Raw genomic sequence first — 15,632 nt, forward strand, 5'->3', positions numbered from 1 at the left:
ACAAAATGAACAAAAATATTATATCTAAATAAACATACTTAATTTGAACATTTATATAAATATGAAGTTATATTATAGTACTATACTATCAATTAATAATAAAAGCTATAATTTGAAACTGTCAAACTGAGTGAATTACTAAATGAATATCTCTGATACCTGAGTAGTTTCATCATCACAAGATGCAAGACTTTTACATGAATCTTCGCATTCCATTACAATTTGATTTTCTGGACAACTGATATTCGGTGCTGCTGTTGCTGTGTTTAATAAAATGTAAACTTGTAATATTATTGGTTGATGGAGAACACTTCAATAAAAAAAAGGTTCCACATTACCTTCAGGTTCACAACCGAGTAATTCATAAAAATTGGTGCAAGACGGACATTTGTCAATTGATTTTCGTAAAGTTATACTGTTGCATCTTGAACACTGATCATTAGCTGTAGATTCATCTGTATAGCAATTTGACGAATTGCAAGTTTCATATTCCTGGTCAACATTCTCGAAGCAATCACCTGAAGTAAATATAGTGAAACTATTTAGTGATTTATTTAAAATAGATATATGTCAAGAATTTTAAATAATTCTAAGCCCTACTAAATATTGGAAGCAGCAAAGCATCACATGGATTTCCATTTTCTGTATCAGCACATTTCCAACAAGGATTTGTAATGCATTCATCTCTATTCACACACTGTAGATCATGACAATTTGATTTGTCACATATTGGAGCGCATGCTTCATCCACTAGTTGAAGGGTCATATTCACTGGATTAGCTTGACAATCAGTAATTTCATCATCGGATGTTGAGCATTGACCTTTAAAAAAAATAATTTTTTCTTTACTTTTATTAATCAGTTTATAGTAAAAATAAATAAATATTTAATGTACCGCATATTCCGGTAGTTCCAGATGAAGAGTGCGATTTTTTCAAGAATATATCAAACTCTCCTTGATTGCGAGAGTAATACAAAATATGCAACCCAAATTCTTCAACTCTCATTGAAACACTCTCCATGTTTTGAGCAAAAGTTATCTGGACATCCTGATTGTAATCAGAAGTTATGAGTGTTCCACTGACATACACCTGAAAATATTTAAACAATCATTGTCTCTTACACAGCAGGTCATAAAAATATTTAAAAATATCGGAAATCTTTACGTATTAATAAATACCTTATTCTGTTCTACATTTATGACAAATGTTTTTTCTTTATAAAATAATTGTAACATCTTAATACAAGACACAGGTGGAGAAATGAGATCCGGATACATATCTGCACATGACCCCGCATTTATTGTGATGTTGAAATCATCCGAGTCCATAATCTAAACAAATACAAGCTCATTAAAAATATTCACTCTCAAATAAAACTTTCATTATCTATAATGAAAACCAAATACCTTCATAACCACATACGAACAGTTACCACCTTCAAATGGATATGTGTTATTGCAGTGAAATGCTTTTAAAAAAGGAGTTCCAACGCCAGTGCATGAACCTAAAAAATATTGAATTAATAAGTTCTGATAAAACAAATTTAGTAAACCCATACAAATACTGAGCAATACTCACATGAGCATTGTTCTGTTGTGCAACATTCAGTTGTAGTCTTTGTTTGTACATCATTTGAACTGCATGTTTCATTTTCAGGACAAGTCTTTGGTTCTGCAAATCAACAAAGCAACTTCTAAACAATCTAAATATTAACAGGTTATATATAATGAAACAAAGTTATGTCTTACCACATCTATATGTGTTGCCACAACATTGATCGTAACCATCAAGAATTTCAGTTTCACAACTAGAACAAGATTGAGGTATGCAATCTTTTGTTTCCTTTATAGTCTCTGGACATTTAGTAGGTGATTTCCGAACCACAGTCAGATTACTACAAATAGGATCTTCTGGATCAGGAAAAGTATCACCAACCTACAAATTTTATATCGTAAGGATACATTACATAAAGAATCAAAGTTTAAACGTGAATATTCTTACCTCATAAGTCTCTCCATTAAATATGGCTGATACACAAACTGAAAACAAAATTAGTTTTATTAACACCAGCTTCAAAAAAGAATATAAGCAAAGTTTTACCATACCGCAATCATATTTTGGGCAGCAGTCCTTTGCTGTATCTGGATCGAGCTGTTTTTCATATCTTTCATCAGGACAATCATTAACGGGAGAACATGATTCTTCTTCCTTGATTGCAGTGTTACATAGTTCTGAGCTGACCGATGGACAACGATAAGTGATACATGAATTGGTGCTATCAATCACAAATTGGCCAGCGTCTATTACTTGACTCGGAAATTCTGGATTTGCACAATCATCAGTACATGCTAAAGGTCAAAACAAACAAGCATGACTCAATTTCTTCACTTCATAATTACTTTATTCAATAATCAGGTACTTACAACAAGCTTCAGAAAAAACATCACATCCACATTCATCTTTACCAATGACATTTCGTTGAAAATTTCCTGGGAACCCAGTGCAATCTCCATCCTCACATCTACAGCCTGAATAATAAAATTCATATTTACAACTGAAAATCTGCACTACAAACATAAATATAACTTACACTCAGACTTGATGCATTTATCACTTGTTGCAGACTCTTTCACATATCCTTCTGGACATTGACAGGAAGAGAGGAATGAAACACCGCAGTCCTGAGAGAAATATATTAAATTATTAAAATTTGGTATAAATATACAAAAGATATAACTCATGAATCAGGCTCAACCAGGTAGAAATTTTAAGATGTAAAAGTAATGGTCCAAATTTTACATCGTTACTGATAATTATTAATTCTAAATATGTATTGTTTCCAGCAATACCACATATAGTTATGAACACTGTTTAAAGTGGTTGATAGAAACTGACTATTTTGATTTTATTTTTTAAAACTGTACAACTTGGTTCAATGACAACTTTTATACAGTAAAATATTTGAAATGTTGCACCTAATATATTCAGCTATTTTCTAAGAAAGCCAATAGGGTGGCAAACGTTTGTAACCAGAAAAGGAGCTACATACAAGAGCTAGGGTCAAATGTGTTTAATCCAAAAGAACAAATATAAATGTAAGACATACAGAACAAGTTCATAAATACAATCCAACTTAATCTTGTAATATTCTACATATTAATTTGATAAGCTTTAGAATATGAATAACCGACAAAATGAACAAAAATATTATATCTAAATAAACATACTTAATTTGAACATTTATATAAATATGAAGTTATATTATAGTACTATACTATCAATTAATAATAAAAGCTATAATTTGAAACTGTCAAACTGAGTGAATTACAAAAGGAATATCTCTGATACCTGAGTAGTTTCATCATCACAAGATGCAAGACTTTTACATGAATCTTCGCATTCCATTACAATTTGATTTTCTGGACAACTGATATTCGGTGCTGCTGTTGCTGTGTTTAATAAAATGTAAACTTGTAATATTATTGGTTGATGGAGAACACTTCAATATAAAAAAGGTTCCACATTACCTTCAGGTTCACAACCGAGTAATTCATAAAAATTGGTGCAAGACGGACATTTGTCAATTGATTTTCGTAAAGTTAGACTGTTGCATCTTGAACACTGATCATTAGCTGTAGATTCATCTGTATAGCAATTTGACGAATTGCAAGTTTCATATTCCTGGTCAACATTCTCGAAGCAATCACCTGAAGTAAATATAGTGAAACTATTTAGTGATTTATTTAAAATAGATATATGTCAAGAATTTTAAATAATTCTAAGCCCTACTAAATATTGGAAGCAGCAAAGCATCACATGGATTTCCATTTTCTGTATCAGCACATTTCCAACAAGGATTTGTAATGCATTCATCTCTATTCACACACTGTAGATCATGACAATTTGATTTGTCACATATTGGAGCGCATGCTTCATCCACTAGTTGAAGGGTCATATTCACTGGATTAGCTTGACAATCAGTAATTTCATCATCGGATGTTGAGCATTGACCTTTAAAAAAATAATTTTTTCTTTACTTTTATTAATCAGTTTATAGTAAAAATAAATAAATATTTAATGTACCGCATATTCCGGTAGTTCCAGATGAAGAGTGCGATTTTTTCAAGAATATATCAAACTCTCCTTGATTGCGAGAGTAATACAAAATATGCAACCCAAATTCTTCAACTCTCATTGAAACACTCTCCATGTTTTGAGCAAAAGTTATCTGGACATCCTGATTGTAATCAGAAGTTATGAGTGTTCCACTGACATACACCTGAAAATATTTAAATAATCATTGTCTCTTACACAGCAGGTCATAAAAATATTTAAAAATATCGGAAATCTTTACGTATTAATAAATACCTTATTCTGTTCTACATTTATGACAAATGTTTTTTCTTTATAAAATAATTGTAACATCTTAATACAAGAAACAGGTGGAGAAATGAGATCCGGATACATATCTGCACATGACCCCGCATTTATTGTGATGTTGAAATCATCCGAGTCCATAATCTAAACAAATACAAGCTCATTACAAATATTCACTCTCAAATAAAACTTTCATTATCTATAATGAAAACCAAATACCTTCATAACCACATACGAACAGTTACCACCTTCAAATGGATATGTGTTATTGCAGTGAAATGCTTTTAAAAAAGGAGTTCCAACGCCAGTGCATGAACCTAAAAAATATTGAATTAATAAGTTCTGATAAAACAAATTTAGTAAACCCATACAAATACTCAGCAATACTCACATGAGCATTGTTCTGTTGTGCAACATTCAGTTGTAGTCTTTGTTTGTACTTCATTTGAACTGCATGTTTCATTTTCAGGACAAGTCTTTGGTTCTGCAAATCAACAAAGTAACTTCTAAACAATCTAAATATTAACAGGTTATATATAATGAAACAAAGTTATGTCTTACCACATCTATATGTGTTGCCACAACATTGATCGTAACCATCAAGAATTTCAGTTTCACAACTAGAACAAGATTGAGGTATGCAATCTTTTGTTTCCTTTATAGTCTCTGGACATTTAGTAGGTGATTTCCGAACCACAGTCAGATTACTACAAATAGGATCTTCTGGATCAGGAAAAGTATCACCAACCTACAAATTTTATATCGTAAGGATACATTACATAATGAATCAAAGTTTAAACGTGAATATTCTTACCTCATAAGTCTCTCCATTAAATATGGCTGATACACAAACTGAAAACAAAATTAGTTTTATTAACACCAGCTTCAAAAAAGAATATAAGCAAAGTTTTACCATACCGCAATCATATTTTGGGCAGCAGTCATTTGCTGTATCTGGATCGAGCTGTTTTTCATATCTTTCATCAGGACAATCATTAACGGGAGAACATGATTCTTCTTCCTTGATTGCAGTGTTACATAGTTCTGAGCTGACCGATGGACAACGATAAGTGATACATGAATTGGTGCTATCAATCACAAATTGGCCAGCGTCTATTACTTGACTCGGAAATTCTGGATTTGCACAATCATCAGTACATGCTAAAGGTCAAAACAAACAAGCATGACTCAATTTCTTCACTTCATAATTACTTTATTCAATAATCAGGTACTTACAACAAGCTTCAGAAAAAACATCACATCCACATTCATCTTTACCAATGACATTTCGTTGAAAATTTCCTGGGAACCCAGTGCAATCTCCATCCTCACATCTACAGCCTGAATAATAAAATTCATATTTACAACTGAAAATCTGCACTACAAACATAAATATAACTTACACTCAGACTTGATGCATTTATCACTTGTTGCAGACTCTTTCACATATCCTTCTGGACATTGACAGGAAGAGAGGAATGAAACACCGCAGTCCTGAGAGAAATATATTAAATTATTAAAATTTGGTATAAATATACAAAAGATATAACTCATGAATCAGGCTCAACCAGGTAGAAATTTTAAGATGTAAAAGTAATGGTCCAAATTTTACATCGTTACTGATAATTATTAATTCTAAATATGTATTGTTTCCAGCAATACCACATATAGTTATGAACACTGTTTAAAGTGGTTGATAGAAACTGACTATTTTGATTTTATTTTTTAAAACTGTACAACTTGGTTCAATGACAACTTTTATACAGTAAAATATTTGAAATGTTGCACCTAATATATTCAGCTATTTTCTAAGAAAGCCAATAGGGTGGCAAACGTTTGTAACCAGAAAAGGAGCTACATACAAGAGCTAGGGTCAAATGTTTTTAATCCAAAAGAACAAATATAAATGTAAGACATACAGAACAAGTTCATAAATACAATCCAACTTAATCTTGTAATATTCTACATATTAATTTGATAAGCTTTAGAATATGAATAACCGACAAAATGAACAAAAATATTATATCTAAATAAACATACTTAATTTGAACATTTATATAAATATGAAGTTATATTATAGTACTATACTATCAATTAATAATAAAAGCTATAATTTGAAACTGTCAAACTGAGTGAATTACTAAATGAATATCTCTGATACCTGAGTAGTTTCATCATCACAAGATGCAAGACTTTTACATGAATCTTCGCATTCCATTACAATTTGATTTTCTGGACAACTGATATTCGGTGCTGCTGTTGCTGTGTTTAATAAAATGTAAACTTGTAATATTATTGGTTGATGGAGAACACTTCAATATAAAAAAGGTTCCACATTACCTTCAGGTTCACAACCGAGTAATTCATAAAAATTGGTGCAAGACGGACATTTGTCAATTGATTTTCGTAAAGTTAGACTGTTGCATCTTGAACACTGATCATTAGCTGTAGATTCATCTGTATAGCAATTTGACGAATTGCAAGTTTCATATTCCTGGTCAACATTCTCGAAGCAATCACCTGAAGTAAATATAGTGAAACTATTTAGTGATTTATTTAAAATAGATATATGTCAAGAATTTTAAATAATTCTAAGCCCTACTAAATATTGGAAGCAGCAAAGCATCACATGGATTTCCATTTTCTGTATCAGCACATTTCCAACAAGGATTTGTAATGCATTCATCTCTATTCACACACTGTAGATCATGACAATTTGATTTGTCACATATTGGAGCGCATGCTTCATCCACTAGTTGAAGGGTCATATTCACTGGATTAGCTTGACAATCAGTAATTTCATCATCGGATGTTGAGCATTGACCTTTAAAAAAATAATTTTTTCTTTACTTTTATTAATCAGTTTATAGTAAAAATAAATAAATATTTAATGTACCGCATATTCCGGTAGTTCCAGATGAAGAGTGCGATTTTTTCAAGAATATATCAAACTCTCCTTGATTGCGAGAGTAATACAAAATATGCAACCCAAATTCTTCAACTCTCATTGAAACACTCTCCATGTTTTGAGCAAAAGTTATCTGGACATCCTGATTGTAATCAGAAGTTATGAGTGTTCCACTGACATACACCTGAAAATATTTAAATAATCATTGTCTCTTACACAGCAGGTCATAAAAATATTTAAAAATATCGGAAATCTTTACGTATTAATAAATACCTTATTCTGTTCTACATTTATGACAAATGTTTTTTCTTTATAAAATAATTGTAACATCTTAATACAAGAAACAGGTGGAGAAATGAGATCCGGATACATATCTGCACATGACCCCGCATTTATTGTGATGTTGAAATCATCCGAGTCCATAATCTAAACAAATACAAGCTCATTACAAATATTCACTCTCAAATAAAACTTTCATTATCTATAATGAAAACCAAATACCTTCATAACCACATACGAACAGTTACCACCTTCAAATGGATATGTGTTATTGCAGTGAAATGCTTTTAAAAAAGGAGTTCCAACGCCAGTGCATGAACCTAAAAAATATTGAATTAATAAGTTCTGATAAAACAAATTTAGTAAACCCATACAAATACTCAGCAATACTCACATGAGCATTGTTCTGTTGTGCAACATTCAGTTGTAGTCTTTGTTTGTACTTCATTTGAACTGCATGTTTCATTTTCAGGACAAGTCTTTGGTTCTGCAAATCAACAAAGTAACTTCTAAACAATCTAAATATTAACAGGTTATATATAATGAAACAAAGTTATGTCTTACCACATCTATATGTGTTGCCACAACATTGATCGTAACCATCAAGAATTTCAGTTTCACAACTAGAACAAGATTGAGGTATGCAATCTTTTGTTTCCTTTATAGTCTCTGGACATTTAGTAGGTGATTTCCGAACCACAGTCAGATTACTACAAATAGGATCTTCTGGATCAGGAAAAGTATCACCAACCTACAAATTTTATATCGTAAGGATACATTACATAATGAATCAAAGTTTAAACGTGAATATTCTTACCTCATAAGTCTCTCCATTAAATATGGCTGATACACAAACTGAAAACAAAATTAGTTTTATTAACACCAGCTTCAAAAAAGAATATAAGCAAAGTTTTACCATACCGCAATCATATTTTGGGCAGCAGTCATTTGCTGTATCTGGATCGAGCTGTTTTTCATATCTTTCATCAGGACAATCATTAACGGGAGAACATGATTCTTCTTCCTTGATTGCAGTGTTACATAGTTCTGAGCTGACCGATGGACAACGATAAGTGATACATGAATTGGTGCTATCAATCACAAATTGGCCAGCGTCTATTACTTGACTCGGAAATTCTGGATTTGCACAATCATCAGTACATGCTAAAGGTCAAAACAAACAAGCATGACTCAATTTCTTCACTTCATAATTACTTTATTCAATAATCAGGTACTTACAACAAGCTTCAGAAAAAACATCACATCCACATTCATCTTTACCAATGACATTTCGTTGAAAATTTCCTGGGAACCCAGTGCAATCTCCATCCTCACATCTACAGCCTGAATAATAAAATTCATATTTACAACTGAAAATCTGCACTACAAACATAAATATAACTTACACTCAGACTTGATGCATTTATCACTTGTTGCAGACTCTTTCACATATCCTTCTGGACATTGACAGGAAGAGAGGAATGAAACACCGCAGTCCTGAGAGAAATATATTAAATTATTAAAATTTGGTATAAATATACAAAATATATAACTCATGAATCAGGCTCAACCAGGTAGAAATTTTAAGATGTAAAAGTAATGGTCCAAATTTTACATCGTTACTGATAATTATTAATTCTAAATATGTATTGTTTCCAGCAATACCACATATAGTTATGAACACTGTTTAAAGTGGTTGATAGAAACTGACTATTTTGATTTTATTTTTTAAAACTGTACAACTTGGTTCAATGACAACTTTTATACAGTAAAATATTTGAAATGTTGCACCTAATATATTCAGCTATTTTCTAAGAAAGCCAATAGGGTGGCAAACGTTTGTAACCAGAAAAGGAGCTACATACAAGAGCTAGGGTCAAATGTTTTTAATCCAAAAGAACAAATATAAATGTAAGACATACAGAACAAGTTCATAAATACAATACAACTTAATCTTGTAATATTCTACATATTAATTTGATAAGCTTTAGAATATGAATAACCGACAAAATGAACAAAAATATTATATCTAAATAAACATACTTAATTTGAACATTTATATAAATATGAAGTTATATTATAGTACTATACTATCAATTAATAATAAAAGCTATAATTTGAAACTGTCAAACTGAGTGAATTACAAAAGGAATATCTCTGATACCTGAGTAGTTTCATCATCACAAGATGCAAGACTTTTACATGAATCTTCGCATTCCATTACAATTTGATTTTCTGGACAACTGATATTCGGTGCTGCTGTTGCTGTGTTTAATAAAATGTAAACTTGTAATATTATTGGTTGATGGAGAACACTTCAATATAAAAAAGGTTCCACATTACCTTCAGGTTCACAACCGAGTAATTCATAAAAATTGGTGCAAGACGGACATTTGTCAATTGATTTTCGTAAAGTTAGACTGTTGCATCTTGAACACTGATCATTAGCTGTAGATTCATCTGTATAGCAATTTGACGAATTGCAAGTTTCATATTCCTGGTCAACATTCTCGAAGCAATCACCTGAAGTAAATATAGTGAAACTATTTAGTGATTTATTTAAAATAGATATATGTCAAGAATTTTAAATAATTCTAAGCCCTACTAAATATTGGAAGCAGCAAAGCATCACATGGATTTCCATTTTCTGTATCAGCACATTTCCAACAAGGATTTGTAATGCATTCATCTCTATTCACACACTGTAGATCATGACAATTTGATTTGTCACATATTGGAGCGCATGCTTCATCCACTAGTTGAAGGGTCATATTCACTGGATTAGCTTGACAATCAGTAATTTCATCATCGGATGTTGAGCATTGACCTTTAAAAAAAATAATTTTTTCTTTACTTTTATTAATCAGTTTATAGTAAAAATAAATAAATATTTAATGTACCGCATATTCCGGTAGTTCCAGATGAAGAGTGCGATTTTTTCAAGAATATATCAAACTCTCCTTGATTGCGAGAGTAATACAAAATATGCAACCCAAATTCTTCAACTCTCATTGAAACACTCTCCATGTTTTGAGCAAAAGTTATCTGGACATCCTGATTGTAATCAGAAGTTATGAGTGTTCCACTGACATACACCTGAAAATATTTAAACAATCATTGTCTCTTACACAGCAGGTCATAAAAATATTTAAAAATATCGGAAATCTTTACGTATTAATAAATACCTTATTCTGTTCTACATTTATGACAAATGTTTTTTCTGTATAAAATAATTGTAAGATCTTAATACAAGACACAGGTGGAGAAATGAGATCCGGATACATATCTGCACATGACCCCGCATTTATTGTGATGTTGAAATCATCCGAGTCCATAATCTAAACAAATACATGCTCATTACAAATATTCACTCTCAAATAAAACTTTCATTATCTATAATGAAAACCAAATACCTTCATAACCACATACGAACAGTTACCACCTTCAAATGGATATGTGTTATTGCAGTGAAATGCTTTTAAAAAAGGAGTTCCAACGCCAGTGCATGAACCTAAAAAATATTGAATTAATAAGTTCTGATAAAACAAATTTAGTAAACCCATACAAATACTCAGCAATACTCACATGAGCATTGTTCTGTTGTGCAACATTCAGTTGTAGTCTTTGTTTGTACTTCATTTGAACTGCATGTTTCATTTTCAGGACAAGTCTTTGGTTCTGCAAATCAACAAAGTAACTTCTAAACAATCTAAATATTAACAGGTTATATATAATGAAACAAAGTTATGTCTTACCACATCTATATGTGTTGCCACAACATTGATCGTAACCATCAAGAATTTCAGTTTCACAACTAGAACAAGATTGAGGTATGCAATCTTTTGTTTCCTTTATAGTCTCTGGACATTTAGTAGGTGATTTCCGAACCACAGTCAGATTACTACAAATAGGATCTTCTGGATCAGGAAAAGTATCACCAACCTACAAATTTTATATCGTAAGGATACATTACATAATGAATCAAAGTTTAAACGTGAATATTCTTACCTCATAAGTCTCTCCATTAAATATGGCTGATACACAAACTGAAAACAAAATTAGTTTTATTAACACCAGCTTCAAAAAAGAATATAAGCAAAGTTTTACCATACCGCAATCATATTTTGGGCAGCAGTCATTTGCTGTATCTGGATCGAGCTGTTTTTCATATCTTTCATCAGGACAATCATTAACGGGAGAACATGATTCTTCTTCCTTGATTGCAGTGTTACATAGTTCTGAGCTGACCGATGGACAACGATAAGTGATACATGAATTGGTGCTATCAATCACAAATTGGCCAGCGTCTATTACTTGACTCGGAAATTCTGGATTTGCACAATCATCAGTACATGCTAAAGGTCAAAACAAACAAGCATGACTCAATTTCTTCACTTCATAATTACTTTATTCAATAATCAGGTACTTACAACAAGCTTCAGAAAAAACATCACATCCACATTCATCTTTACCAATGACATTTCGTTGAAAATTTCCTGGGAACCCAGTGCAATCTCCATCCTCACATCTACAGCCTGAATAATAAAATTCATATTTACAACTGAAAATCTGCACTACAAACATAAATATAACTTACACTCAGACTTGATGCATTTATCACTTGTTGCAGACTCTTTCACATATCCTTCTGGACATTGACAGGAAGAGAGGAATGAAACACCGCAGTCCTGAGAGAAATATATTAAATTATTAAAATTTGGTATAAATATACAAAATATATAACTCATGAATCAGGCTCAACCAGGTAGAAATTTTAAGATGTAAAAGTAATGGTCCAAATTTTACATCGTTACTGATAATTATTAATTCTAAATATGTATTGTTTCCAGCAATACCACATATAGTTATGAACACTGTTTAAAGTGGTTGATAGAAACTGACTATTTTGATTTTATTTTTTAAAACTGTACAACTTGGTTCAATGACAACTTTTATACAGTAAAATATTTGAAATGTTGCACCTAATATATTCAGCTATTTTCTAAGAAAGCCAATAGGGTGGCAAACGTTTGTAACCAGAAAAGGAGCTACATACAAGAGCTAGGGTCAAATGTTTTTAATCCAAAAGAACAAATATAAATGTAAGACATACAGAACAAGTTCATAAATACAATCCAACTTAATCTTGTAATATTCTACATATTAATTTGATAAGCTTTAGAATATGAATAACCGACAAAATGAACAAAAATATTATATCTAAATAAACATACTTAATTTGAACATTTATATAAATATGAAGTTATATTATAGTACTATACTATCAATTAATAATAAAAGCTATAATTTGAAACTGTCAAACTGAGTGAATTACAAAAGGAATATCTCTGATACCTGAGTAGTTTCATCATCACAAGATGCAAGACTTTTACATGAATCTTCGCATTCCATTACAATTTGATTTTCTGGACAACTGATATTCGGTGCTGCTGTTGCTGTGTTTAATAAAATGTAAACTTGTAATATTATTGGTTGATGGAGAACACTTCAATATAAAAAAGGTTCCACATTACCTTCAGGTTCACAACCGAGTAATTCATAAAAATTGGTGCAAGACGGACATTTGTCAATTGATTTTCGTAAAGTTAGACTGTTGCATCTTGAACACTGATCATTAGCTGTAGATTCATCTGTATAGCAATTTGACGAATTGCAAGTTTCATATTCCTGGTCAACATTCTCGAAGCAATCACCTGAAGTAAATATAGTGAAACTATTTAGTGATTTATTTAAAATAGATATATATCAAGACTTTTAAATAATTCTAAGCCCTACTAAATATTGGAAGCAGCAAAGCATCACATGGATTTCCATTTTCTGTATCAGCACATTTCCAACAAGGATTTGTAATGCATTCATCTCTATTCACACACTGTAGATCATGACAATTTGATTTGTCACATATTGGAGCGCATGCTTCATCCACTAGTTGAAGGGTCATATTCACTGGATTAGCTTGACAATCAGTAATTTCATCATCGGATGTTGAGCATTGACCTTTAAAAAAAATAATTTTTTCTTTACTTTTATTAATCAGTTTATAGTAAAAATAAATAAATATTTAATGTACCGCATATTCCGGTAGTTCCAGATGAAGAGTGCGATTTTTTCAAGAATATATCAAACTCTCCTTGATTGCGAGAGTAATACAAAATATGCAACCCAAATTCTTCAACTCTCATTGAAACACTCTCCATGTTTTGAGCAAAAGTTATCTGGACATCCTGATTGTAATCAGAAGTTATGAGTGTTCCACTGACATACACCTGAAAATATTTAAACAATCATTGTCTCTTACACAGCAGGTCATAAAAATATTTAAAAATATCGGAAATCTTTACGTATTAATAAATACCTTATTCTGTTCTACATTTATGACAAATGTTTTTTCTTTATAAAATAATTGTAACATCTTAATACAAGACACAGGTGGAGAAATGAGATCCGGATACATATCTGCACATGACCCCGCATTTATTGTGATGTTGAAATCATCCGAGTCCATAATCTAAACAAATACAAGCTCATTAAAAATATTCACTCTCAAATAAAACTTTCATTATCTATAATGAAAACCAAATACCTTCATAACCACATACGAACAGTTACCACCTTCAAATGGATATGTGTTATTGCAGTGAAATGCTTTTAAAAAAGGAGTTCCAACGCCAGTGCATGAACCTAAAAAATATTGAATTAATAAGTTCTGATAAAACAAATTTAGTAAACCCATACAAATACTCAGCAATACTCACATGAGCATTGTTCTGTTGTGCAACATTCAGTTGTAGTCTTTGTTTGTACTTCATTTGAACTGCATGTTTCATTTTCAGGACAAGTCTTTGGTTCTGCAAATCAACAAAGTAACTTCTAAACAATCTAAATATTAACAGGTTATATATATGGAAAACAAAGTTATGTCTTACCACATCTATATGTGTTGCCACAACATTGATCGTAACCATCAAGAATTTCAGTTTCACAACTAGAACAAGATTGAGGTATGCAATCTTTTGTTTCCTTTATAGTCTCTGGACATTTAGTAGGTGATTTCCGAACCACAGTCAGATTACTACAAATAGGATCTTCTGGATCAGGAAAAGTATCACCAACCTACAAATTTTATATCGTAAGGATACATTACATAAAGAATCAAAGTTTAAACGTGAATATTCTTACCTCATAAGTCTCTCCATTAAATATGGCTGATACACAAACTGAAAACAAAATTAGTTTTATTAACACCAGCTTCAAAAAAGAATATAAGCAAAGTTTTACCATACCGCAATCATATTTTGGGCAGCAGTCATTTGCTGTATCTGGATCGAGCTGTTTTTCATATCTTTCATCAGGACAATCATTAACGGGAGAACATGATTCTTCTTCCTTGATTGCAGTGTTACATAGTTCTGAGCTGACCGATGGACAACGATAAGTGATACATGAATTGGTGCTATCAATCACAAATTGGCCAGCGTCTATTACTTGACTCGGAAATTCTGGATTTGCACAATCAACAGTACATGCTAAAGGTCAAAACAAACAAGCATGACTCAATTTCTTCACTTCATAATTACTTTATTCAATAATCAGGTACTTACAACAAGCTTCAGAAAAAACATCACATCCACATTCATCTTTACCAATGACATTTCGTTGAAAATTTCCTGGGAACCCAGTGCAATCTCCATCCTCACATCTACAGCCTGAATAATAAAATTCATATTTACAACTGAAAATCTGCACTACAAACATAAATATAACTTACACTCAGACTTGATGCATTTATCACTTGTTGCAGACTCTTTCACATATCCTTCTGGACATTGACAGGAAGAGAGGAATGAAACACCGCAGTCCTGAGAGAAATATATTAAATTATTAAAATTTGGTATAAATATACAAAAGATATAACTCATGAATCAGGCTCAACCAGGTAGAAATTTTAAGATGTAAAAGTAATGGTCCAAATTTTACATCGTTACTGATAATTATTAATTCTAAATATGTATTGTTTCCAGCAATACCACATATAGTTATGAACA

General features: G+C 31.4%; 1 protein-coding gene across 1 annotated transcript in view; it reads right to left on the bottom strand.

Moving 5' to 3' along the window:
- Positions 1-15,632, bottom strand: part of LOC144425073 (uncharacterized) — a 29,045-nt gene that overhangs the window by 11,198 nt on the left and 2,215 nt on the right. Inside the window, exons 9-68 of the mRNA XM_078114336.1 lie at positions 15,356-15,446; positions 15,189-15,293; positions 14,871-15,113; positions 14,767-14,804; positions 14,514-14,700; positions 14,343-14,435; positions 14,171-14,268; positions 13,943-14,095; positions 13,658-13,853; positions 13,363-13,584; positions 13,101-13,280; positions 12,922-13,022; positions 12,164-12,254; positions 11,997-12,101; positions 11,679-11,921; positions 11,575-11,612; positions 11,322-11,508; positions 11,152-11,244; positions 10,980-11,077; positions 10,752-10,904; positions 10,467-10,662; positions 10,172-10,393; positions 9,910-10,089; positions 9,731-9,831; positions 8,973-9,063; positions 8,806-8,910; positions 8,488-8,730; positions 8,384-8,421; positions 8,131-8,317; positions 7,961-8,053; positions 7,789-7,886; positions 7,561-7,713; positions 7,276-7,471; positions 6,982-7,203; positions 6,720-6,899; positions 6,541-6,641; positions 5,783-5,873; positions 5,616-5,720; positions 5,298-5,540; positions 5,194-5,231; positions 4,941-5,127; positions 4,771-4,863; positions 4,599-4,696; positions 4,371-4,523; positions 4,086-4,281; positions 3,792-4,013; positions 3,530-3,709; positions 3,351-3,451; positions 2,593-2,683; positions 2,426-2,530; positions 2,108-2,350; positions 2,004-2,041; positions 1,751-1,937; positions 1,581-1,673; positions 1,409-1,506; positions 1,181-1,333; positions 896-1,091; positions 601-822; positions 339-518; positions 160-260 (exon numbers count right to left, since the gene is read on the bottom strand). Of these exons, the coding sequence (XP_077970462.1) occupies positions 160-260; positions 339-518; positions 601-822; positions 896-1,091; positions 1,181-1,333; positions 1,409-1,506; positions 1,581-1,673; positions 1,751-1,937; positions 2,004-2,041; positions 2,108-2,350; positions 2,426-2,530; positions 2,593-2,683; positions 3,351-3,451; positions 3,530-3,709; positions 3,792-4,013; positions 4,086-4,281; positions 4,371-4,523; positions 4,599-4,696; positions 4,771-4,863; positions 4,941-5,127; positions 5,194-5,231; positions 5,298-5,540; positions 5,616-5,720; positions 5,783-5,873; positions 6,541-6,641; positions 6,720-6,899; positions 6,982-7,203; positions 7,276-7,471; positions 7,561-7,713; positions 7,789-7,886; positions 7,961-8,053; positions 8,131-8,317; positions 8,384-8,421; positions 8,488-8,730; positions 8,806-8,910; positions 8,973-9,063; positions 9,731-9,831; positions 9,910-10,089; positions 10,172-10,393; positions 10,467-10,662; positions 10,752-10,904; positions 10,980-11,077; positions 11,152-11,244; positions 11,322-11,508; positions 11,575-11,612; positions 11,679-11,921; positions 11,997-12,101; positions 12,164-12,254; positions 12,922-13,022; positions 13,101-13,280; positions 13,363-13,584; positions 13,658-13,853; positions 13,943-14,095; positions 14,171-14,268; positions 14,343-14,435; positions 14,514-14,700; positions 14,767-14,804; positions 14,871-15,113; positions 15,189-15,293; positions 15,356-15,446 (8,535 nt within the window). The remainder of the gene's footprint in view (positions 1-159; positions 261-338; positions 519-600; positions 823-895; positions 1,092-1,180; positions 1,334-1,408; positions 1,507-1,580; positions 1,674-1,750; positions 1,938-2,003; positions 2,042-2,107; positions 2,351-2,425; positions 2,531-2,592; positions 2,684-3,350; positions 3,452-3,529; positions 3,710-3,791; positions 4,014-4,085; positions 4,282-4,370; positions 4,524-4,598; positions 4,697-4,770; positions 4,864-4,940; positions 5,128-5,193; positions 5,232-5,297; positions 5,541-5,615; positions 5,721-5,782; positions 5,874-6,540; positions 6,642-6,719; positions 6,900-6,981; positions 7,204-7,275; positions 7,472-7,560; positions 7,714-7,788; positions 7,887-7,960; positions 8,054-8,130; positions 8,318-8,383; positions 8,422-8,487; positions 8,731-8,805; positions 8,911-8,972; positions 9,064-9,730; positions 9,832-9,909; positions 10,090-10,171; positions 10,394-10,466; positions 10,663-10,751; positions 10,905-10,979; positions 11,078-11,151; positions 11,245-11,321; positions 11,509-11,574; positions 11,613-11,678; positions 11,922-11,996; positions 12,102-12,163; positions 12,255-12,921; positions 13,023-13,100; positions 13,281-13,362; positions 13,585-13,657; positions 13,854-13,942; positions 14,096-14,170; positions 14,269-14,342; positions 14,436-14,513; positions 14,701-14,766; positions 14,805-14,870; positions 15,114-15,188; positions 15,294-15,355; positions 15,447-15,632) is intronic.

This window comes from Styela clava, chromosome 7, assembly GCF_964204865.1.
Source record: "Styela clava chromosome 7, kaStyClav1.hap1.2, whole genome shotgun sequence".
In the NCBI taxonomy this organism is placed as follows: Eukaryota; Metazoa; Chordata; class Ascidiacea; order Stolidobranchia; family Styelidae; genus Styela; species Styela clava.